This window comes from Aspergillus vadensis (assembly GCF_003184925.1).
Source record: "Aspergillus vadensis CBS 113365 unplaced genomic scaffold BO88scaffold_1, whole genome shotgun sequence".
NCBI lineage: Eukaryota > Fungi > Ascomycota > Eurotiomycetes > Eurotiales > Aspergillaceae > Aspergillus > Aspergillus vadensis.
The window spans coordinates 824,503-848,996 of NW_020292039.1; the positions used below are offsets into that span (position 1 = coordinate 824,503).

At 51.2% G+C, this 24,494-nt stretch overlaps 8 protein-coding genes across 8 annotated transcripts; 3 read left to right on the top strand and 5 right to left on the bottom strand.

Annotated features, from left to right (window-relative positions):
• Window positions 1-1,572: 1,572 nt before the first annotated feature.
• On the bottom strand, window positions 1,573-4,206 carry BO88DRAFT_7547 (alpha,alpha-trehalase). Its single transcript, XM_025713108.1, has 5 exons — window positions 3,972-4,206; window positions 3,824-3,899; window positions 3,628-3,749; window positions 1,826-3,564; window positions 1,573-1,756 (listed from the first exon to the last, which is right to left on the bottom strand). The coding sequence occupies exons 1-5, from the start codon at window positions 4,095-4,097 to the stop codon at window positions 1,630-1,632; spliced, it is 2,190 nt and encodes a 729-aa protein (XP_025568108.1). The 5' UTR covers window positions 4,098-4,206; the 3' UTR covers window positions 1,573-1,629.
• Window positions 4,207-5,267: 1,061 nt separating this feature from the next.
• Window positions 5,268-8,001, bottom strand: BO88DRAFT_409689 (putative potassium uptake transporter; the record flags this gene model as incomplete). Its single annotated transcript, XM_025707968.1, has 10 exons — window positions 5,268-5,544; window positions 5,600-5,643; window positions 5,695-6,409; window positions 6,466-6,580; window positions 6,641-6,973; window positions 7,025-7,066; window positions 7,120-7,253; window positions 7,313-7,502; window positions 7,573-7,908; window positions 7,965-8,001. 10 exons carry the CDS (start codon window positions 7,999-8,001, stop codon window positions 5,268-5,270), a joined length of 2,223 nt encoding a protein of 740 aa, XP_025568109.1.
• Window positions 8,002-8,775: 774 nt separating this feature from the next.
• BO88DRAFT_400001 (short chain dehydrogenase/reductase family) lies at window positions 8,776-10,069 on the bottom strand. The gene is made up of 3 exons (XM_025705455.1): window positions 9,580-10,069; window positions 9,202-9,505; window positions 8,776-9,137 (listed from the first exon to the last, which is right to left on the bottom strand). The coding sequence occupies exons 1-3, from the start codon at window positions 9,767-9,769 to the stop codon at window positions 8,918-8,920; spliced, it is 714 nt and encodes a 237-aa protein (XP_025568110.1). The 5' UTR covers window positions 9,770-10,069; the 3' UTR covers window positions 8,776-8,917.
• Window positions 10,070-10,312: 243 nt separating this feature from the next.
• BO88DRAFT_7593 (deubiquitinase OTU2) lies at window positions 10,313-11,648 on the top strand. The gene has a single exon (XM_025713111.1). The coding sequence runs from the start codon at window positions 10,618-10,620 to the stop codon at window positions 11,620-11,622; it is 1,005 nt and encodes a 334-aa protein (XP_025568111.1). The 5' UTR covers window positions 10,313-10,617; the 3' UTR covers window positions 11,623-11,648.
• Window positions 11,646-12,762, bottom strand: BO88DRAFT_400004 (putative thiol methyltransferase). The gene is made up of 2 exons (XM_025705456.1): window positions 12,170-12,762; window positions 11,646-12,082 (listed from the first exon to the last, which is right to left on the bottom strand). The coding sequence occupies exons 1-2, from the start codon at window positions 12,671-12,673 to the stop codon at window positions 11,726-11,728; spliced, it is 861 nt and encodes a 286-aa protein (XP_025568112.1). The 5' UTR covers window positions 12,674-12,762; the 3' UTR covers window positions 11,646-11,725.
• Window positions 12,763-14,386: 1,624 nt separating this feature from the next.
• BO88DRAFT_439822 (MFS transporter) lies at window positions 14,387-16,301 on the top strand (the record flags this gene model as incomplete). The annotated part of the gene is made up of 3 exons (XM_025709736.1): window positions 14,387-14,771; window positions 14,832-15,841; window positions 15,942-16,301. The coding sequence occupies 3 exons, from the start codon at window positions 14,387-14,389 to the stop codon at window positions 16,236-16,238; spliced, it is 1,692 nt and encodes a 563-aa protein (XP_025568113.1). The 3' UTR covers window positions 16,239-16,301.
• Window positions 16,302-17,362: 1,061 nt separating this feature from the next.
• BO88DRAFT_400007 (uncharacterized protein) lies at window positions 17,363-17,629 on the bottom strand. The gene has a single exon (XM_025705457.1). The coding sequence runs from the start codon at window positions 17,562-17,564 to the stop codon at window positions 17,385-17,387; it is 180 nt and encodes a 59-aa protein (XP_025568114.1). The 5' UTR covers window positions 17,565-17,629; the 3' UTR covers window positions 17,363-17,384.
• A 2,158-nt stretch (window positions 17,630-19,787) lies between these two features.
• Window positions 19,788-24,393, top strand: BO88DRAFT_8015 (PE repeat family protein). The gene is made up of 3 exons (XM_025713153.1): window positions 19,788-20,181; window positions 20,291-20,548; window positions 20,600-24,393. Exons 1-3 carry the CDS (start codon window positions 19,902-19,904, stop codon window positions 24,268-24,270), a joined length of 4,209 nt encoding a protein of 1,402 aa, XP_025568115.1. The 5' UTR covers window positions 19,788-19,901; the 3' UTR covers window positions 24,271-24,393.
• The last annotated feature ends 101 nt before the right edge of the window (window positions 24,394-24,494 follow it).

Sequence of the window (24,494 nt, forward strand, 5' to 3'; positions counted from 1 at the left end):
CACAAGCGGCTAAGTAGCATATCATCCAACTATCATAGTAAACTACCTAGCTAAGTAGTACTTACCCCACGAAACAACCTAAGTAACAACCTAAGTAAATGACGTTGTCCACCCCCAGCCATAACTACTAAGTACTAGTAAGTAAGCATGTGCCTAGCACCAACTGAACTTACAACAACCTCCGACTCTACCCATTTACAATACCATACCACTCCCGTCTCCCCATGCCTCCAATCTCATAGGCTCAATGCCTCCCCACACCCGTATCCATACCCCTCAGGCATCAATACAACACGGGGAGAGCGATCAAACCTCGGCATCCCGCCACCCAATCAGCTGTCCATTTCATAGCCGATCCACGATCATAGAGTAGGTAGTAGCTGTCCCGCCTTCCGTATAGTCTTCTTCATTGCCTTGAGGGGCCACGCAAGGTCGGGAAGTTAAGGAGATGGTGTTCCGAGTAATCTACTACTATTATTACTTTTCGTGTCTATTTACTTGGAGTTTATTTGTGCAGAGTGATGCTGTATGTGGAGGAGGATTTCGGACGATGGCCGAAAATAAGTAAGTATTCATCGGAAGTTGGATGTTGTGAGGAGTGCGTGGGTGGTGTGTTTCGGAGATGAGTAGCTCTTGTGTTTTTTTTAGTCTACAGGAATAGTGGTAGTTACATGTACTTGTGTTGTTGTAAGATGAGTGTGTGCAGATCTACTCCATATACCTTTTAAAGGTACTGCTATCTACCGGGATGAGTGGTTGGGTGATAAGTTACTAGTTAGTATTCGGAGATTCTAGGGGCTGATGCATGGAGCTTTCAGCTGGGCATGGGATTGGGGGTTTCGGGGCTGCGTGGTCGTGTGTCAATTACTAGGACTACCACCTACGGTATGAGCTTGGGGGAATGAAATGGATGGATGGATAAATTGGGAGGGAGGGATGTCTGTTGAAAAAGAAAACAGAAATATTGGGTTGTAGGTAGTTTGGAATGTATGTAGCAAGATATGATTGAAATTCACATGTGAATTTGTCTGTGGGAGGTCATCCATCCATTCATACATCTGACAGTCGTGACTTCTGAGTCAGACTCAGACTCAGACCCTGGATTGATCTCCGATCGTTGTTAGCTGCATCTGCTTACGGGGTAAAAGGAAAACCATTTTCATCATCATTATCATCCAAATCCGGAAGAATGCATTAACTACTACGTACTATTTCTCGTTACTACCTAATCGTTTTATCGTGGACTTTGTGGCTGGAAACGCAAACCCGAACAATGAACATCAAAAAGAACAATAGCCCCAAAAAACAAACGCCACATTCAAGAAGATTCGTCACTTCTACTCGGGGATATGTCCACCTCGGAATAATAACAAGCTCCCTTCTCTCTCTTTGCATCAGCGTAAATCAACTATTAAGTCAACTGAATCATAGTAGGCAATGCATCCTCTATAACCAAAAAGCCAAGATGTCACCTCGTCCAACCGATTCTAAAGCTATAGAAACTGTGCCCGCATAACCCTTTTTCCTTACTGTGCAGAAAGTCGACAAGTGCCACGACGGGCGAAAACAAATAGCCGCGCTCAATGCGATCATGCTCTCTCCTTTCTTTGTCATCCTCGGATTCCAATTTTAGTAGTCTTGGACAGCCACCGCCTTGTTGTACGTCTCGTACGGCGTGATGGCTCCCAGGGCGCGTCGCTGATGGGCATTGAGTATTTCCAGTCCATACACGTAGCTGGCGTTGACCCATCCGAACCTAGAGAAATGACCGGGTTAGTGTTGCATTCGCATGGTTATTACTCATCAAGAAGGGAACAACGCTTACCCTTCGCGGGGAGCCCCCTTGAAATCCACACCTTGGTTGCCGTACTCGGCATCCACTCGGTGTGGGTCAATAGGCCGGGTGACGTCGTACTTCTCGACCACCACGCCGTTGAAATCAACAAAGGCCTTGGTGATCATATACAGCCACTTGTATGCCAGACGCTCGGCTTCCTCTTGGTAGCCATAGCGCATCAAACCTGTCCATGCCAGCATCTGCTGGGGTGCCCATCCGTACGGGTAATCCCATTGCCGGTTAGGCCGATCCAGGCCAACGGCACCCCGAGATTCTTCAGTTCCCGAGACCAGGCCTCCGTAGGCCTCGAACCGCTTGAGGGACTGCACCAACTGCGATGCTTGGTGGGGTGTCGCGAGACCAGCCCACATCGCCCAATAGGTGGTGGCACTCTCGTACGAGGTGCGCTCCTGCTTGGCAGTATCGTAGTCGAAATACATTCCCTTCTCCTCATCCCAGAGGTAAGTGTCCATACGCATCTTTCTTCTGCGTGCGCGACGGTCCCAGACCGAGGATGACTCGAATTGAATATCCTGGGTCGACGCTGTCCGGAACTCCTGCGGGATCTCGAGTTTGTCCTTGAAGTAGGTGCGGATGATGCGGGCAATGTCCACCTCGTACTTGTACAACAGTGAGTTCAGATCGACGGTAGCCAGGTTGGCACAGACTCTCTCCAACCGGTAGCTGGTGTCATGTCCCGACTCTCGCACGGCCCTGTCGTGCAGGAAGTACTCGTCGAGCTCTGGCTCCAGGATCTTCTTTTCGTTGTAGGCCTCAACAAATTCTTCAAAGCTCATGCCGTGCTTCTCGGCATAAGGAGTCAGAATATGAAGGAAATGAGTCGGCTCCGTCTCCGGAGGCACTCCTTCACCTTCGGGTCGATATCTGGAAAGACCAGAAACCGGGTCATATCGCGGCTCGGCCGTCCAGACGCTGTAGTACTCCTTGATCGCGGCAAGCGTCGCATTGCGAAGAAATTCCATCGCATCGGGCTCGTTCTTGATCCGTTCATAGACACGCAAAGCCATGTCGGTCAAGAAAGGAGGCTGGGAACGCATGAGGTAGTACGAACGATTTGCGTTCAAGATCTTCCCGTAGTGCTTGATGCAGAAACAGAAGTTGATCACCATGCCTTTAGCCAGGTCGACCCTGTTGCTGACCAGCAGACCCAGGGACATCATATAGCTATCCCAGTTATATAACTCGTTAAACCTTCCTCCCGGGACCACGAACGGAACTCCACTATACTCGGTCTTCCCCGTGGCTTCATCAACCTTCTTCTCCATGGCCAATGCCAGAAGACCAGGCTTGTCATTCAGCCTCCTGGTATACTCCGGAGTAATATTAGAGTCCAACAACTGCACATCCAGGCGCAGCTCGGGATGCGCTTCCGCAATGCCCTTGTAGTACTCAAGCTGCTCCGGGGCTCCCGGAGGGACGTAGACCCGGGGTCGGGGGTCGTCTGTCCAATCCTTGGGATCGCGACCAGCTTCAGCAATGTTATGACCATCAATACGCCGTGTCAGGGCGTTCCAGAAGGAGTTCTTAATGAGCCGAGAGAGCCGGGCGACAGGGTTCTCACTGAGACGGGCTTCATCGAGAACAATATGTTTCCGACCGTAGTCCTGGGCGATTGTGAGCTCCTGAAGGAGGTTGGAAAGCATGTATGTTCCTCGCAAGTCGAATCGGTTGTATCCCGAAGATGCAGCGGTTCCCACGGAGAATACCTGCAAGACAGTGCATTAGTGACTCGAAAGGGCCGTAATTTTTCGACATCCGACCACACATACCTTGGGGCCCACATCTTCTATCGTTATCTGCATGTTCCGATCTGTGTCTTCCCGCTCCAACAAACTGTGGAGCGTTGTGTCAACGTCAATGAGAAATTTGCGGGGAACGGCCGGTGTCTCATCTGTATACCCCGCGGGTTAGCCCACAATCCCTGGATAACTTTGATAAATTGATTTTTCTCTTCTTTTGACGTACCATGACTCGCTCTTCTTGCGGGAAATTGGCCTCCGAGAAATTCTTGAATGTCATCCCGATTGAAAGATTTGAGAGTCTGTTCACAGGCGTGGGGTCAGCACAGCTGATTCTCAGCTTATCTTAGGGGAGCGATGGAATCCGGACGTACCGAAGAGAAGGCCCGCTTACGGTCTCTCATGCGAGCAATGTTATCCTCATCGCCATAGTAGACGTCGGGATCGGAGAATGGATCGAGAGACGTGTTGCGTCGATGCTGAGCACTTGGCGAGCTCATCGTCGGAAGATTGTGGGATGGTAGATAGAAGAGACGTTCGATGACAGGCCCGACAAACGAAAGGCTAGAGCGAAAACGGGGGATCCGAGCAGGGGTGGATGGATGGTTGAGTTAAGGGGTGACACTGCGACGCCAATTATTGAAGACGCTAGGCCCGTTCGTGGCGCTGTAACTCTTCTTGGACTCGAGACGGTACCCAAGAAAAAAAAATAGAGGTTATGCTCTTCGTACCTCAGACAATCTCGCTAAAGCTGGGTAGGATGGTAGGACAAACAGTAGGGTATTGGGTGAGTAAGAAGATTGAGAGACAATGCAAGTACACGACAAAGGGAGTTTTTTGTGTAAGATGGATTGGCCACCAGCGGCGGTTCAGCTCCCGTGCGATTTGGGGGGGTACGTCACAACACCCGGTCTTCGGTTTGGCTGGTTCCTTTGAAGGTTTTTGTTTGTGTGCAATTCGGCGGTGTGTAACTCTCAATATATACTGGTTGAGATCGAAAACTTAGGAAGAAAAAAAAAGGAGAAGTAGTCTCAGACTGTTGAATTTGTACTCTTCGCTAACAGGGGGAATTTCGGTTATCTATTATGATTATAATTGTTATTTCTTGCCCGGATTGAGCGGCAGCACCCAACAGCATCCCATCGATGTAGAGAATGAAGTTCCCTTGGAGACTATGACGCCACGGGCCCGATGATGTCGCCGCTCCACTCAATAATTCCCCCCCTTCGGTATTTCCCCCGGCTGCCTCCGCCCTACTTGTGCTGCATTGAATGGACTCTGGAGATAAGTTGTTGGACAATTCAGGCCAAAAAAAAAGAATTAAAAGAAAATGTGAAGAAAAAGGAGTAATCCAGAAAAAAAAGCAATTACTGCCAGATAACGAGTGGTCACGAGGACCAAACCAATAAAGCAAAAAAATGAAGGAGGTCTGTGGGTCTCCGCGGCATCTGTTGGTCGAGCTCTTGACGTGGCACTCGATAGATATATCTCTAGTATGGAGCACGCAGCAACAATGAAAGTGGGATGATCTTTCAGTCTACGTACATTCTAGATCTTCTTCGGTGTGGGACAGCCTGTACACACCCAAGACTCATTAACCTTTCACCTCCCCCGGCAAAGCAAGAAAGCCTGAAGAGAGTCGCCCAAACCCAAAAGACAAAGTTTTCCTGCTATCTGGTATGGGCTTTCTTCATCTTCATGTATCTGCTGTCCGTCGGATCCATACTGCGAATGCGTGGCAGGGAGATACTTGGTCGAGGTTCAACTTTATCATCCTCTACAAGGCGGTTGTTGGGGATGAGGATCGCGCGGTCGAGCTGATATGGCAGTCCCCGGTGCCGTCCACGAATCATCATGGCACAGATGACTATCTTACTGAAGATATCGAATTGAGCGCTGAAGGAGGTGGAGGCGGTCGGGTATCCTAGACTTAGGCCGACGTTTCCGCTGTGCATACGTTAGGTACATCTACGCGCAGTAACCATGGCGTGGCTATACTCACTAGGCTGAGACGACTTCGAAAAATATCGCGAACACGGAGAATGCCTGTTGTTCAGGTCAGAGCGATGCTTCCCACAGTAAAGGAGGGTCACAAACCGGCTTCGTGGTGTCCATTATTTTCCCGGACTCTGCAATGCAGATGCACATGATTCCAAGGAAAATGTACCACAAATCGAAGCTGAGTTGGTTTCGCATGTGCATCAAGACGTATCTCTTGCCATCACCTTCGTCCATATCGGTTTCTGATGAGAATACCCCGATTGATTTCTCTTCATAGATGTTGGAGGCTCGTACACTGATAGCGATAGGGAACACCGAAATGTACATCATGACGAGTAAGCTGAATTGGACTGCCGGGTTCACGTCGGCAAGATTGAACGATGCTGTCCCTGTGTGCCGTGAAGATGCTGACTGAAAGATAGCTGCCGCTACACGAGGTCCGCCGGGTAGATCATTCACCGCAGGGTTGTCGAGATCAAGAACCAGGATCAAGAGAACATCAACAAAATTCAACACAAAAATTATCCCGAAAAGGATCCATGTTGGCTTGCTGCGGAAGAGGAGCAAGTAGCAGCGACGAGGGTACTTCAACAAGAACTCCAGGGGTTCCTTAAGAGAAGAGCTCTCAGGGATACACTTGGACATGCCCCAGATGAGAAGACGGAGGCAGTAAGGATATAAAGTGTTTCCAGCGTAAGCGAGAAAACTCATGATCAGCATAGGGAACACGGCATCATTGAATGATATCATGGAATCTGGAGTAAGTGTAAATCCCAGGTTGCTAGTCATCGTCTGAGCCGAATAAATCGCCCTATTAATATTAGAATATACAGACTGCCTGTAAGATGCATATATACCAGGACTTACCACCAGACTTCATTTTGACCACATTCGTCGAGGTAGTCCCTATACTTGCGATTCGAATGCAAGATCCAAGGGACAAGACACACCACACCAATCACATGAAGCCCAACAAAATAACCTTTTGATGACAGATGAGCCTGCTGAACGCAGAAGAGGGAACGAAACTGTATATACGCACCGATCACAATTTTGAGGAGTAGCTTCAGGCTCCGGTACTCGATGCCACCAAGTCGCTCTCGGTCTGCAGCGGTCAGGTTGTGGAATTGCGAGTTCCTTCCAAGTGTTGCTTGTATGGAGAGCTCCGGCAGGTTTGCGTCTTTGGAGAGAGATATGGCCGGCCGCAGAGATGGCTCTCGGGCTCTGCTAGGTTGTTTTCCGATCACGAACAGAGACGATGCTACCCGCTCGAATGGTAAGCCACCGGTAGCGCTTCTACCATTCTCAGACAGGTCATCCGTGTTTTCAGAGTTTCTCCGCTCAGTTGCGGCGTCCTCATCTTCCTCTTCGATGACTACCCGGTGTCAGACTGAGTGATTGCGACAGAGCTTGTAGTTAGGCTTACCGTCCTCTCCCGGTCCTCGTTGGACTTCTGCTATCGGCACCCCTATTTCCTATAAGCTATTGCCTGGCCGTCAACGCGCCATGAAATCAAGGTACCTCTGTCACGCTCCTGCGGTGAAGGGATGTAGAGCGCCTTGGTAGTGTCGGCAAAGGAGATACTTCGCGATAAACCAACAGTAGGTGGATCTGAGCTGTCGTTTTCAGGTCGTACTCTTCCAGTGCTTCTAGGCCTATATGACGATTAGAAATACAACTCACAGTCACTTCAAGTTTCGGGCCACATTCTCACCTTTCTGGTACCACATGACCCATTTTCGAGCCAACAAAGCGCTGGCCATCATCGACTTCCTTCTCTGTTGAATCACCTGGTACGTTTTCTGACGTAGTAGGCTCACTCTGCCCCCGAGGATGCGCTTCAGGGTCATAGCGAGCGGAATCATAGTTCGATGGGTTACTCTTTCGATCAAGGACACCAGGTGCTGTTGAAGTTCATCGCATCAGCGAGAGTGAACATCGCGCAATTTAGCACTAGCTCGTTATAGTACTTACCAATTTCTTTGAGGCGTTTCTCGAACCATAGCAAGCGGACAACCACCACCAGAATATTGATAAACCCGAGGTTCGAGACGATTGGGACAAAGTAGACGAAGAGCTGCTGATAGAGCTTCAAGTCCTTAACGTCGACTCTAAAAATAATATCCACGTCAGACTTTTCTCCTATGAGCCGAAAGTCAATAGCACGAATAAAGAAACGATCGACTAACGTGTTCAGCCCTGACTCGGTCGAAGAGCTTACACCGAAGAAGTATGCATCGATGGCGCGGAGATTGCCGTAGGGGTAAAGAACGACCAATCCCAAAAGACCCAGGAAAAGAATATATGCATCTGTCCCAGTAGATGAGCTATTTGTGCCACCAATATCGCAATGATAGTCAACGCACAATGTAGAGTGATAAAATTAGCCTGCAGCTTCCACATACTGCGTCGCGGCAGGTATGCTCATAGATCGGGAACAAAACGATTCCGGCGCGGTAAGGGATAAGCCAATCACGAATACCAGCATGCGATGACTGAAGAGACGAAACTAGAAAAGATTAGTCTACCCAAATTCGACAGCAGTTTCTGACTCTTTACCGGGACTAGGATCTTGGGAGAGCCCGCTGTGAGATCTTTATTCTGTGCCAATAGAGCCCCGCGCTGGTAGAATGAGCGATTTGTCCGGACCAATACCGTTCCAGTAAATCACGACCCCACGCGATCGGTCACCAGAGCTTAGATGGAGGCTGTATAGATGCACCTTTGCGATATAGGAGGGAATTTTCTTAGCCAACGGTTCTAGTGCACACTAGAAAAGGTGGCTGACGGCGAGCGAAGATCGCCGCAGCAACCTTCGGCGTGGAAAATGTAGAACACCAGGTTGCTTTTTCGAAGTGCGCTGACTGGAGTAGACGATCACCGGAGATGATATTGAGATTGTCAGAAGGCAAGGCAGGCAAACGCCAACCATTTGCAATACTAGTGGAAGGTTTGTTGAGGGAGTGAATCCCTTCAGCCATGTTCCTCCCAATGATGAGAGTTAACCGCTCAGCATGACATCCTCCTTTGTCTTATGCCAACCATGGGATGATGTCAAGCTCGTTGTTCAGCCTCCAGTCGTATTGCCTTCTTCATGGTAGGGGAGACACACGATGGGTGGCTTGGACTAAGTTTGGAACATTATAATTTGCATGACTTGGGCACGGACTGCCAGGTCTACCACGGATCAAAAAGTTTAAAAGAAACAATCCATTAGTTGGGTTGGACCTTCTGTATGTAGGCTTAGATCAACTCTGCATTGCATACGCATACATGGATTACCCCGAATATCCACTCCTTCTTGCTTACAGCTTACAGTTCAGAGCTTCGCTGCGATTACGCTACCGCCGTCCAGAGTGATAGTCGCTCCATTCACATACGAGCCGGCGCGGCTGCTCAAGAACAAGCACGCACCTGCAACATCCTGGGGGGTACCAATGCGACCCAAAGGAATACTTCCCTCGATTGCCTCCCGATGTGCTTCCAATGTGGCAGCCATCATCTTGCTCTCGAATGGGCCACAGGCCAAAGAGTTTGATCTGCGGGTAGTGCCGGGTCAGCCCAAGCGCCGTTGATAAGCGATCATATGGGAGTTACACATACGTGATGTTCCGTCTTCCAAGGTGGTGTGCCAAGACACGACTCAAATGGTGCAAGCCAGCTTTACTCGCACTGTAGGCAAAGGTTTCCAGAGCCGGAACCCTTATGCCGTCAACGCTACCGATGTTGATAATGCGAGCCGGGTCGCCAGATGAGCCGGCTCTCTCCAGTAGAGGTGTGAGAAGCTTGGTAAGGTCGAACACACGATGAAGATTGAGGGTGAGAACTCGTGTCCATGCGGAAGAAGGGTATTCATCATACGGGGCACCCCAGTTGGAACCCGAATTGTTGACAAGAACGTGCAGCTCTGGGAATGTGTTAAGCTAGAGCACTTGGCACTCCCTCTCCCCTAAGGAGCAGCACTCTAGGGGCTAGACTTACTACTCTCACGCTTAGCAATCTCTTCAGCCAATCTCTTGACTTCCTCTTCTTTATAGAAATCGGCAGGGATAGCATAGGCCTTGCCCGTGCCAAGTGCATTGAGCTCGTTTACAGCTTTATCGCAAGACTTGGCGTCTCGCGACGAGATATAGACAGTGGCGCCATTCTTTACGAAGCCTTCTGAGATCATCCGACCGATTCCTTTGGCGCCACCAGTGACGAGCACGACTTTGCCCTAATCGCATGGTTAGATCTCCAGCTAAGCTGTACAGGCCGGGGCCTCTACTCTGCATCTCCGCAGTACGCACCTTGACGTTGAACAACTGCTGAACGTCCATGATGATGGTTTATGTGGTAATATCGTACTTGAAAGCCAGAGGAAATCGAAGAAGTCAGTTTAATTAATGGATGACCGATTGCAAATAACCCGGTCAGCCGCACGTGTGAGGTCTGGACAGAGACGCTGATCTACCCCTTATAGATATTACCTTTACCGCCTGGAGGTCCGCCTGGGGATAATGGGGATACCCGAACAACCGGGGATCACTCTACAGTGTCACAAAAGATACCGAGGCTGGGCGGAACGGAAGAACAATGTTGCAGTGCTTCTGAAGTGATTAGTAGTGGCTTGCATGACATGTCGGTGGCAATGGCCAGCAGGAGTTCAATCAGTACAGAGTATACAGTAATCATCAAGCTGGTAGAGGCACATGAGGCAGCTCTTATCATTGCCGGTATCTTATCTCCTCTCGACGGTCGTTCGATGTAGCCGAACAGCGACCAGGGGACCTGCTGCCTTAGGCACCAACATCAAGGGCCGATCGGGTGATCCAGAAAAAGTCACGACAGGCTTTGGCGGGGCTGAGCTTCATCCCACTCGTGCATGTCCAGCATTGAACTTCCTCCTCTGTCACGATACCCTGATTTGTATTTTTGCATAGCTCCTCTTCGCGTTCATTCAACGTCTTGATTCTCGACAATTTGCTTAGAGTCATTCATAGAGTTTCAGTTGGACCAGCACATCCCCCGTTTCCCAGGATGGAGGAGCTACAAGCTAAACACCGCAAGGAACAAAAAGATCTCCAGGCTCGAATCACTCAGAAGAAGAAGTCCGCCACGAAGAAGACTCGCAAAGGAGTTAACGATGATTGCGAAAGGCTACAAAGAGAGCTCTCCGAGCGGCAACAAGCTGAGATCGCGCAACTAAACGGCGAATCAGACCAGCCCGTGGATGGCATCGAAGACCTCAGTCTGAACGAATCCAGCGAAGGGGACCGAAACGCTGATGAGGCTGGCGATTCGCCCGATCAGCAAAATGCAGATACCCCGTCGGAGACAACAACATCGTCCCCTCAAAGCTCTACCCCCATTACCCCGCAGCCCTCCGGTCCTCGTCCCAAGAAGCCCAATCGCCAGAAGGCCCGTTTAGCACGTCGTGCCGCGGAACAAGCAGCGCAATCGGCAATTGCTGCGGAGGAGGCCGCAAACCAGACCGATCATCGTGGAAATGAGAAGGAGGTCATGGAGGGCGTGTTCAAGCGCTTACAGTTGAAGGAGGTTGACATAAACCCGGATGGACACTGTCTATTCTCTGCCATCGCATGCCAATTGGACGAGCAAGGCATCGGTCTGAAACCTGACCCGAAGAGGATGATCCTTCAGCCTCCGACTCAGTCTCGCATTGATACCGTGGCTTCGCCTAAGCATGACGGGTATCGGGCGGTTAGAGCTGTGGCGGCAGATTTCATCAGCGACCACCAGGACGACTTTGCACCATTCATGGAGGAGCCTTTGGACCAATATACCAGGAAAGTGAAATTGACAGCCGAATGGGGCGGACAACTTGAATTGCAAGCGATCGCCAGGGCATATGGTGTCGAGATCAATGTCATTCAAGGAGATGGGAGAATCGAAAAGATCGAACCGGGCGATGTCGAAGAGCCAGGCGACGAAGAGGGAAGCAAGCGGGTCATCTGGTTGGCTTACTACAGACACACATACGGACTCGGGGAGCATTACAACGCACTCTCCAAACATACATAGAGAAGCGTATAAAACAAAAAAACGTCAATCAAAGATTAGGCTATTGACCAATCAAGGCAGTGACTCCCATCCCGGCGATACTTCATCTACCGCGGATATGGCCTTACCGGCGGCGCCAGATCGATACTCGGTCTTGAACCTCCCCATTGGCATCCTTGCCCACCTCATGTGTTCGGGCAGGCTGCCAATAAGCCACTCGTTCCAGTCCTCGCTCGCTTGGCTCACGGAGGGGGTCTCCCCTGCATCGACCCTGGGCGTCATAAGAGACCTGCTCTCCCGGGTGACTAAGATGCTCCATGTAAGCCTCCGAGGAGAGACCAAACGGAGGGCCCGGGAGCGTTGGGTCCTTGTGCCTTGGGTATTCCAAGCAGATCAAGTTCCCATGTGGCGAAGGGGCTAATAGCTGAGTATGCCGGAGCGCCCAGTCAGGTCGCATGGACGGGCTCAACGCGCAGAAGAACTACGCTCAAGATCAGTAATTGTTCATCTAGAGAACCACCCGTAGACCGTCGCCTCTTCTAGCGTCTAGCGACATCATAAAACTCACCGTATAATCATATATCAAATCAAAGGAATTCAACCCCAGTCCCAACCCCTCCAACCAATCATCCTTGAAGAAATCTCCCTGCACGAACACCACCTTTCCCCTACCAACCTCCTCATCTCTAACGGGATACTTAGCACTAGTAGTACTCTCCTTCTCCTCCCGCCTAGAAGCCTCAACCGCCGCAGCACTATACTCCAACCCATACGCATCGTACCCGAAACTCGCCAGCAGAAGCACATCCACCCCCCTCCCACAGCCCGGGACTAGCGCTTTCTTGCGGTACTTCTTCCCCTGCGCGTCCGTGGCGATGGCATTGCCAATTGTACCTTGACGCTGCGTCAGGGTATCTTCTAATGCTGGATTCGGGGCGCCTTTGTCCCAGGGAGGAGTGGGGTTCGCGTTCCAGACCTCGGCCCAGCCGTCGACGTATTTCTCGCCGGGGTATTTGGCGAGCGTGTTGTGGACGGATTGTTGGGCTGCTGTGAGGGTGGGCCGGTCGGTCATGGTGGATTGATGATGGGTGTTAGGTATGTAGATAGATAGGTATTGGTAGGTACTTTGGATGTACGGGGTAAGTAGGTGGTGAATTATGTTGTCATTCTGGGTTGGGTTCGTATTCTGGAACTGTCTATGAGGTTGGCTCTGGCTCGGACGTGGGGCAAGTGACTGAGCCGGCGGGTCGTGCTGGAGTGTATCCACTGGGCTGGAGGGAGGGTTTTGTCGTCCATAGATAGCTGTTGCCTGGAGATAGACTTGGATGTTGCAGATGTACTGTCAATATGGATAGCTACGTTCATTGTACTGTTCAGACTGCTTGAGTGACATCGTTGCTGCTTGGGGGTTTCCCGAATGAGGGGATTTTCCTAGATCTCATAGTAATACCCTTTGACATGCCTAGTTTGTCATCAGGGAGGACGGTCCATAGAGCGATAGTCGGAGCAACGTGGATCTGAATGAAGCAATCGATATCTGACTGTAAGAGAGAACATGGCGAAAGTATTGCGCTGAAATAGTGTCACGGGTGCTTTTCTTCTCCCCGACATGACGATCAATACCATATAGAGGACCCCGAGAGCCCTTATCAACGAGCAATTTAGCTCGATCACATCATTGATGTCAATTATCGTTTACTTGCGGTTATACTCTCGAGCCTCAAAGAGTGAGCTCCTGTGATATCATGTACCATGTGCATTCGGAGGTTTATACTGTTTCCCTTCCTGTTCCTCATACTGTGAGTCCCCACTACCGAGCGGGACACCTAACGTCCGGCTATCTAGCGAGGCTTGACCTCGGCAAAGCACCAATTAGTGCCAAATCAGGGGCGGAAATGACCGCCATCGGATGGGACGGCACCAGTTGGTTGGTCTCTGAATGGCTGGCCCTGAATTTGGCTTTGCCCCCTAGAGTATGGAGGGAGGGTTAGATGCTGCTTGATTCATAGGTTTAGCACACTGACCGAGTACCTGGTCAGTAATTATGGAGTAAACTACACAAATGTCAGATAGTATTTGGCAACCAAAAGGGTTTGACTGCGGTATGCATACTGGCGCCTTGCGTGTGTAGCGGTGTACTACATGCTGCTTGTCAATTTCAGCTAGATGGCGTTATTCTCTGGGTTCTCGAGATGTTGATTCTCGGCCAGAGATACGTTTGTATAATTTAAGAAGGTGTAGTGTAGAGATAAGGAACTGGGAAATTGAGCCTGCAGCCCGTGCAGGATCTATATCCTTTGTAAGCAGAATCGATCTATCAAGGAATCCTGGTTTGTTGAGATCCAATGGCAGGTGCAACCAGAGCAAGTGGGGAAGGCACATACAGTTTCCTGCCCGATTAGGACGAACCAACCCCGGCTGATACAAACTAACTCATGAGCAAAGACGCACCCCAGTCTTCCTCCTCTTCTTTCTTACTCCAAACTTGATCTTTTCCAACTGTATTATCTGGCCGACCAGCTCGTCATACACACTCTCTCACCACTATTCACTTCTATACTTACGACTTATTGACAGTCTATGATGATACGCAACTCTTATACCTCGTCTTAACAGTTTGTCACTGGCCCCGCCGGCAAGGCCAGTTAGCGGATGCTACTTTCATTTTATCACATGCATGATATTCTATTCTGTCCCGACCTCTTAGTGTGTCCCTTGTGAAGCGAGCCTATCGTGCTGCTTGGACTGTTAGCCTCTCATATGGAAAGGCAGTACGGAAAGGAAGATGGCGACAGCAACAAATGGCATTCCTGATGCCGAATTGGTGCAAATTTCCCCAGCTGGTCATACTCACCCGGAAGCAATACGATCTAATGATGAGATGATCGACGAGAAGCGCGACCCTGACTCCATATCTCAAGGCTCTGACGACACTCCTGTGATAGAAGGCAAAGACGAGGAATCACATGTCCGCACTACCTTTTCAGATGGAGAGAAAGAGGGTCCGATAGTGGTACCTAGTTTGAAACGAAGGGGACTTTTTGGTCAGCTCTCGTTACTGGCTGAGGTTGAGAACCCCAAGGTATATCCGCGGAAGACGAAATGGTTTATCACATTCGTGGTAGCAGTGGCAGGAGCTGCAGCTCCAATGGGTAGCTCAATATTCTTTCGTAAGTCGTCCATTTCTCCAGTCGTGGCCCGATTTGGTCGTGTACTTACGTGACTGCTAGCCTCCCTTTCCCAAGTATCAAAGGAATTGGGGACCTCAACAACCATAACCAATTTATCAATCTCCCTATACATGCTTAGTATGTCGATCTTCCCACTGTGGTGGTCATCTTTCAGTGAAAGATTGGGACGACGAACGATATACCTCGTTTCCTTCAGCCTCTTCGTCGTTTTCAACTCTCTCTGCGCCATATCTAGTTCAATAGCTATGCTTATTGTACTGCGAATGTTGAGTGGTGGTGCATCTGCATCAGTTCAGGCTGTTGGTGCAGGAACCATTGCGGACCTTTGGGACCCCCAAGAAAGGGGACGTGCTATGAATATCTTCTATCTAGGTCCGCTATGTGGACCTCTGATAGCCCCGATTGTAGGAGGTGCTCTAGCTGAACGCTGGGGGTGGCGAAGTACGCTTTGGTTTCTGGCCGCCTATGGAGGGCTCACCGTGGTTTTTATCTTTTTCGCCCTTCCAGAAACACTGGCAAACACGAAACTCCAGACACAGGAGGCGAATATCGAGCACGAGGAACCTATTAGGCGTCAAGTGAGTCGAGTATCCTCTCGACAGGTCGTTCAGTTCACCACTAGGTGGTTGAAGTTCCTCAAGATGGTGATTCTCGACCCTTTGAAGATCATTCTTTACCTGCGCTATCCTCCCGTTCTACTTACTGTATACTACGCAAGTATCACTTTTGGATCTCTTTATGTGCTAAACGTCAGTGTTGAGCATACATTCAGCGCTAGCCCATATAACTTCAGCACAATCATCGTTGGCCTACTTTATATACCCAACTCGCTCGGATATGTTGTTGCCAGCACCTTTGGAGGCCGTTGGATGGATAGCATTATGCAACGGGAGGCAAAGAAAGCCAAACGATACGACGAACATGGAAACTTGATTTATCGTCCAGAAGACCGGATGCGTGAGAATGCCTGGCTTGGCGCTATGCTCTACCCTGCTGGACTGATTTGGTATGGATGGTGCGCGGATCGAGGCGTGTTCTGGCTAGCACCGGTATGTTCTTTGATGTCTGACAGAAGAGTTTCACACATCTGCCATGCTTGTCACCTCTGCTTCATGCACTTTATGACATCCTACTGACAAGTTTGTGTAGATGATTGCCAATTTCTTCTTCGGCGTTGGATCGATGCTCATTTTCGGCATGGCAACGACCATGCTGACAGAGTTCATGCCCAAGAAATCCTCTGCAGGTGTCGCACTGAACAACTTCATGCGAAATATCTTCTCCTGCGTGGGCTCAGTAGTCACCGCCCCAATCATCGATGCCATTGGCAATGGATGGCTGTTCACCATCCTTGGACTGGTTGCGTTTGCAAGCAGCTCCGTCCTCTTCGTGATGAAAGTTTACGGGCCTCGATGGAGGAAATCGATGGATGCTCTGAGAACATGACGTCCTTTATGACCAGTCATGGTCATTGGTACGCTGTGTTGGGTGCCAAACGCTGATACTTGGGTCTAGATTCTGTTGGTAAGTGTCATGTCTTGTCATGATCATACTAGACGGTTGCATAAAGCATTTCCTTGGCTTTCTGTCTCGGGGTATTTGCCGGGTTTCTTTTTTTTTTTCTCGAAGGGTCACGCCTGGTGGTACTAGGAGTCAAGTCCGCGTCGATATGACAGGTGGAAGTGGTCTCGAATTCGCCAGAGAACGTTTACGTCTTGAGGATACCCAAAAGCATGATGGTTTATTTTTAGACTTGATGAAGCCCAAGTGAGGCCAGATGCCTCCTGCTAGGCTGTGGCGAACGACAGCTATCGCCTGGATTAACGATAATAGAGCGAGGTCGAGATCAATAGAATAGCCAAGTCAATAATTAATTGGATGAACTTGGGGTAGTGTCAATTCCAACACTCTGCATTGTTTCATAATAGGTTCCAGTGTCAATGTCACTACCAACAGTGGTTACGCAAGCATCCGCAGACCAAGGCAAGTGTAGCTGATTCTGATAGCTCTCGCGCTTCTAGTAAGCGTATTCTAGCACCTTACTCGGTGATTGGCAGCCAGAACTTTGACAGCACAGGCTGACCAGGTAAGCGCTCAAGCACAAAGTACGCGTATAGTTTAGACGGCAACTTCACCTGACGGGGCCACAGGTGGGGGGATTTGCGAATAGAATGGACCAGCAATTCGCACCGCCGGGACGAAGCGGAAACATGCATAAGCGGTAACACCAGATGGATGGATTAAACATTAAGGCTATGGGCCAGGGATGGTGGTGAAATCCAGCGGGGAGGCAGCCATATCCGGCCCGTTGCATGTTCCAGCGTGGGATGACACCGAAAGTATCGACTAGGGTTTCGGTGGTGGTCAGCAAATGGATTGCCGGAGACAAAAAGAAAGCACCCCATGATGGCGAATTTGTTCAACTTGCATAGAGAGAGAATGTCATTCTGTCGGACCTGGCATCTGCTATTGTGTGACCATCAATTCTTTTGGGCGCCTGTTCGCTACGTGTAGATAGTAATCTATACTGGGTACCTTACTATACGTACTTAGGTCAGATCTGCGGGCGATCTCGACCTGAACCTGACAGATTCATGCTGTGCTGGCAATAGAAAGATCTAATGAAATAAATGACACGCACATAACGATCTCGGGTATCTGGCTGAGTATCTGAGATGATGAGTTAAGGCAGTTGCGATGGCAATAGATAGATTGGGAGGGGGGAAGGGGGGTGTTGACGTGGAAGGTGTTTGTGCCAGAGGGAGAAGGCATCGGTGCTGGCTGATTGGGATGATTGGGATGATTGGGAATTGGGGTTTGTATAGACCCGAGCGGGGGAGCCCATCAAAACACAACACTGTCTGCGCGAGCTGCAATGCTGGGCAGCTTGCCTGATGGGCAGGTAGCCAAGGGAGAAATGGAGGGTCTCGGAGGAATGGGGTTAGTTAGCATTACGATTTAGTGTGCTCCATAGCTTGCAGCCATTTCCATTCATCTCATCACTAATGACGCCTCCTTCAACGGGCCTGGATGGGGGGCGTGCACTGGTAGCCACTCACCGGCTGCCAGAACAGCAATGCGCCTCACTTATCGGTGGATGCGACAAGTCCGGCTTCTTTTCTCGCCCACCGCCCATGATCTGGGCCTTCCTCGGAATTATTGAATCAATCTCTCGATTATTACTCGGAAGCAATTGCGATGCGGATTTGGGATGACAGATCTTTCCCATCGTGGATCGGGAAAATGTCATCGGGATTGGAGACACGATGGACGATTTCATTTTTGCCTCCCTTCTTCATGGTGCCTGAGAGGAATTGACCTCTTGTTGAATGAAATCATGAATAATCAAGGCACTTTGAAATGATTCAAACTGAAACCCGATCGAAAGAAATTCCCACTATTCCTGGTTGGGTGGTCCAGTGATCTGCGGCTGCTGAATTGTCCGGTGGAGTTTCGAATCCGGCTTCACTTTCCCTCCTCCCCTATCTCTTTTCCTTTCCTCACCATTCCGCCAGGCGTTTGTTTTTCCATTGACCCTTCTGGCTTGCTTCGTTTTTGCTTCGATGGTTCTTCATCAGTACCAGAAGTACGACTTGACCAGGTTTCTGGAGATCTTCATCGCCCCCCTCTCGCGACCAGCTTTCCCTCACTACCCCCCTGTCATCTCGGTGATGGGGAGTGATGCTGTTGTCGATGATTGATCGCCTTTACCCACCGAACGGTGCACAGTCACAACAGTAATCCTTACCCATGTTCATACCATTCGCACCCTAGTTACACCCAACCACCCCTAGCTTTTTCGTCCCTAACCAGGGACCCAGTCTCGCTACTCACGGACCATGCGTCTAATTTACTACTATTGCTGCAACAGCCGTTGGGCATGAATGATTATGATACTGGTGCTCCGGCTATGTTGATGAGGTACACTCGACAGGTCGGAGTAACCATGGGCAGCGCCCTTTACACTTTCGATGGCTTTTTTTTTTCTCGCCTTTCATTGTCCCGGATGCCGGCATGATTGGCTGTTTTAGAATGCTCACTCATTGGGCCTAAGATCAATCATTTGACCTTGCATGCTCAAGGCGCAGGTCTCTATCGACCCTCCGATTGCTTTTTCCTCTCCCACTGGGTTTACGATCCCGTACAAAGTACTTGCAGGGCATTGGCTAACAACGATACTTTTGAACTATCTATGCAATACTTCTGCCCACAAGAGGCCAAATAAACAAAAAGAATTGACACCAGACGGGAAAAAAAAATTAAATTACGAAAGCACTTCTGATGGAGCTGTGGCACCACCCCCACCACACTAATGACACACCCTACGGAGCACCCAATTCCCTGTGGTGTTGCTATCCTATCTGGACCACAATTGTCCATCCACTCCCCGCCGCCACCTGCTTGCTAGTTGCGACTGCATGCTTCTGCTGCAGATGGTGCTCCGCCGGTTATCCCCTTGCCCCAGTGATGCTTCCGGAAGAGGACCCTCTTTCTATGTCCGTCCGGGAGGGCCATGGGGCCCGTGAGACGTGGCCCAATGATACGAGATGCCGTCGGGCAGTTCGTTCATGACGTCCCCAGCCCCAAGCCCGAGCCATTCCAGGACAGTGACCCATTGCACTGGATAGCGAAGGCACTACTATACGTCGCCTCGTCTTCGTCCTCGAAAAGGAACCACAATGTTGTTGGCGGACCATCGGGCCTATGCCCTTTTTGCCCTTTGCGCTTCCAACCTCTCATACCCCAGCGTTTGCTTAACCCAGCAATTACACAGCACCCCTCGTTTCGCGTTCCTTTTTCTTGCGTTGCCCCTATTTTTGGGTTTTCTTCATTCGCCTTCCCCCCTGTCTTCTGCGCCTTGTCTAGACATTCGACAGGCATATGTCATATTTCCTTCAATAGATTTATATCCGCTTGTCATTCCCGTTCCACAAAGAGGTCATCAGAGACCCAAGAAACGCCACTGATCCGATGCCATGGGTAAAAAAGGAAACAACAAGAAAAAGAAGAGCAACAACAATAATAATAAGCAAAGGCTCCCCGTAAACGACAATCAACTGTCCAAAGAGCAAACCCCCTCTCCCGATCCCACCCCAGAGGCACCGGTTGATGTCGGAGAAAATGGAGCAACGCCCGGTCCAGTATGCACAACTTCCCAAGTTTGAGTACCAGACTTTCGAGCGTCACTATCAGACCTTCGACCGTCAAACTTTTAGCTTTTCATATTACCCTGTCAATACTGCATCTACGGATCATCTGACGCCGCCTAAGGATCAGGACAATAACAACAACCCCGTCGAACCAGATAATGCCCCGGCCGCCGAGACTACCCCTACAGAAGGATCCGATAGTGCCCCTGCTGATGGCTCAACGTCTCCCGAGTCTGAAGGTATGTTGTACCTGCCTTTTGATAATACATTCTGGCCTGAAACAGTTGTTATCATGTCACCTCACGTGACTGTTATCATCCTTTGCTTCCTTGTACTAAGCTTCATCAGGTGCCACCGAAGCAACAACGCCGCCGCCAGAGGCTGAAGAGACCTCCAACGATACGACTACTGAACCAAAAGAGGAAGGCGAGAATCCCGCTCCAGAAGCAGACGAGTCCACCCCACCACCGGAAGATAGTCCTCCCAGTGATCAACCTGTTGAGGATGCACCAAAGGACATAGAACCGGAACCAGTCGAAGCAGACGCTGCACCGGCGGATATAGATGATACACCGCCCGAGGAGAACACTGAAGCCCCCAGCAATGGTATGCCTGATGGTCATCTCAGTTCCCAAAGTCAGCTGACCTTACACATAGAGGATGACTTCATAGAAGGTGATCCTACTGCAGAACATGATAATGCCGAAGCCGAAAAAGAAGAAGCCGAACAACAAGCGGCTGAAGACGCCAAGCCCGAGGATGAATCGTCGACGGAACCAACGACGGCCGACTTGATCGACGTTGGTAAGGACGGGGAGAACGCAACAGAACAACCACCGGCAGAGAGTCAAGAGGGCGAGGCTGAGCCCCCTAGCAACGACGAGGGCCCCGAAGCCGACAGCGGCGATGCATCGCCCGAAGAACCGGCTGCAGAAGCGGAGACTCAAGAACATGAGGCTGAAGCACAACCTGAGCCTGCGCCAGAATCTACGGAAACCCCTGTCGCTCCAGAAGGACAGGAGGATCAACCTCCAGAGGAACAACCTAGTCCCGACACCACAGAAACTGCGGATGAAGCACCAGCAGACGAGGGTACTCCAGAGTCGACAGAAGATTTAGCGGCGGACAATGCCAACGTTGAACCCGAAGCAGAACCAGCAAATGCAACTGAAGAGGCACCGGAAGAACCGGCCGCTGCCCCCGAAGAGTCACCTGAAGAGGCCGCACAGCCTGAAACAACCGATGAGGCAGCAGCAGAAGTTGACTCCGGCGAAGCACCCGCCGAAGAGTCTACCGAATCACCTGTCGCTGAAGAAGATTCTGCTGAGCCACCTGCAGAGACACCCACCGAGACACCTGCTGAGGAAGCCGCTGTTGCGGAAGAGCCCGCCGAAGAGAGTATTGCAGAAGAACCTCCGGCTGAAGAGCCCACCGCGGATGACACAGCAGATGTACCGGCCGAGGAAAATGCAGAAGCAGCGGAACCCGCCTCAGAACCCGCAGCGGAGGAGGCAGCAAGCGAGGAGGTATCTCCTGAGGAAGCCACGACATCGGAGTCAGTTGAAGAGCCTACCGATGAAACTCCAGCGGCAGCGGAGACTACTCCGGAAGCAGCTAGCGAGGATGAACCGGTAGATGCTCAAGAGCCAGCTGACGACAAGCCGACCGAGGAAGTAGTTGCAGAGGAGCCTCCCGCGGAGGCCGCAGGCGAAGAAGCGACTCCGAACGAAGATGCCGAGGGTGCCGCACCGGGATCTGAGGAGCCTCCTGCTGATCTCGCCGAGGATGCGCCAGCAGAAGAGTCAGTTCATGTCGAAGAACCCGAGCAAGTAACAGAAGAAGCGGCCCCTGAAGAGACACCATCGACTGAGGAAGTGCCAGCAGAAGAGGGTGTCGGTGAAGTTCCTGAAGAAGCTCCCGCCGAAGAGCCGGCCACAGAAGCAGTGCCCGAAGAATCCGCTCCTGCAGAAGAACCTATCGCTGAAGAACCTACAGCTGAAGAACCTCCAGCTCCAGATGAGACACCTCCTGAACCTGCGCCTGAGGAGACTGCCCCAGTTGAAGAGTCTGCTCCAGTAGAGGCCGACGCTGAAGAGGAAGTTCCTGCTGAGGAGCCTATCGCCGACGAGCCCGCTGCTTCTGAAGAGCCCGCGATTGAGGAACCTGAAGCTGTTGTTGAACCCGAAGCTGAGGCTACCGTTGAAGAATCAGAACCGGCTGAGGATCCTGCACCTGTCGAAGAAGCTGTCGAGGTGCCCGCCACCGAGGAACCTGTTACCGTTGAAGAGCCAGCCGCCGCTGAGGAACCCGTCGCGGACGAGCCTGTCACTGAAGAGCCCGCTGCCGAAGAGCCTGAACCTATCGAAGAGCCTGCCCCGGTGGAAAAAACTGTCGAGGAGCCCGCCGCCGAGGAGCCCGCACCGGCTGAAGAAGAGCAAATTTCGGCTGAAGAACCTGCTCCCGAGGAGAACACTGCCGCTGAAGAACAACCGCCGGCAGAAGAGTCTTCGTCTGTGGAAGAGGTTTCCGCTGAACGAGCTGTTGACGAACCTGCTCCAGTAGATGAGCCTGCCGCGGAGCAAGAGCCTGAAGTGGAAGAAGCTACCCCTGCTGAAGAACCCGCTGTGGTCGAAGAACCTGCTACAGCGGAAGAGGCTATTCCTGCTGCAGAAGAGCCTGCCCCGGTGGAGGAGCCTGAAGAACCTGCTCCAGCGGAAGAACCTACTCCTGCAGCGGAGGAGCCCGTTGCGGTAGAAGAACCTGCTGCTGTAGAAGAGCCTGCTGCTGTAGAAGAGCCTGCTGCTGCGGAAGAGCCTGCTGCTGCGGAAGAGCCTGCTGCCGTGGAAGAGCCTGCTGCCGCGGAAGAGCCTGCTGCCGTGGAAGAGCCTGCTGCCGCGGAAGAGCCTGCTGCCGTGGAAGAGCCTGCTGCCGTGGAAGAGCCTGCTGCTGTGGAAGTACCCGCAGAAGATCCTGCACCTGCTGACGAACCCGGTTCAGTCGATGGACCAGGACCGGCAGAAGATATAGCTCCCGCTGAAAGAGCCGTTCCTATCGAGCCATCAGAAGTCGCAGCACCCCCACCGGAAGAACAGGGCGAAAGCGAAGGATATGAAGCAGATCCGAGCTCAGAGCCGTCAGAAGAAACCGAGGCTAATGATTCTTCAAGAGGTGAAGTCCTAGCTGGAGCCCTAGCTGGGGCCACAGCCGCCGCTGCCGCCACCGCAGCAGTCCACCGGAAAGATTCACGTAGGAGGCACAGAAAATCGCCCGACGCCGACTATGATCGGAAGGAGTCCAGGAGCTCTTCTGATGGTCATCGATCACAAAGGCCAAAGGGTGAGCGTATTGGCATCGTAGGTCGATGGGCACAAGCTTTACAGGAGTCCAAGAGGATTCACGAAGAGAAGCAGAAGCAAAAGATTCAGGTTGTTGAGAAAGAGCGCCGCTCTTCGGACCGTGGAAGAGAGAGAGAAAAGGACAGGCAGCGGGAGCGTGACCGGGATCGCGACGAGCGGAAACGGGAACGGGAACAAGAGTACGAACGCCAACGTGAGCTCGAGCGTGAGCGCGAACGTGAGCAAAGACGGCAAGAACGCGCGCGCAGACAACAAGAACAAGAGCGTCTGCAACAAGAGCAAGAGCGCCAACAACAAGAGCGTGAGCGCAGACACCGAGAGCGCGAACGCGAGCGCGAGCGCGAACAACGTGAACAACTTGAACGGGAGCGGGAGCGAGAAGGCGCAAAGCGCTCTGAGCGAAGCGCAAGATCGAGGAACTTGGAACAATCCGAACGATCTTTGAGCGGAAAAGAGAGCGCACACACCAGGTCACACCCACGGTCAGATCACTCTGGAAGCCAGGACCGCGAGCGCAAGAGCAGCTCGTCGTCGCGCCACACCCAATCTACAGAACCCAAGCCTCGCTTCTTCCTGAAGTATATGGAGGGTCAGTCAGACACCAATGGCCCACTTCTGAAGATCAACGCTGCCAAGGCCTCCGCTAACGTCTACAAAGATCGTGAGAGAAGGTCATCCTCCCACCAGAGTCAACGTCAGTCGCAAGAAGGCAAGAGCAGCAGTGAGCGCTCCAGTCGACCACGTCCCGAGGACGACGAAGAGGCTCGAGCTCGGCGTGAAGCTCGCAAAGAGCGCAAGAGAATGGAGATGGAGCAGGAAGCAAGGGCAAGGGAGGAACCCGAGCAACGTCGCCATCACCGCAGTAGCGGAGAACATCGCCATCGTCATCACAGACATCGACGCGAGCCGTCTCCTCCACCCAGTGGACCTTCCAAGCTGAAGACTCTCTTGGGTGCGATTGCTGCTCACTGATGGTAGTTTGCATGGGAACCAAATTCATTACCCCTTTAGTAATGCTGTCCTAGGTTCGCTTTCTACCTTTCTCTCTCTGTCAGCTCGATGTATTTATTTATTCTTTGTTTTCTTTTGTCTATTTTTCTTTGCAATTTTTTGCGCAGCAGATTCACAGCATGCATGCATCAGCGGGAATAGCATATGGTTTGGGGTGCTTGTGACCTTTTTATGAAAGCATTTTA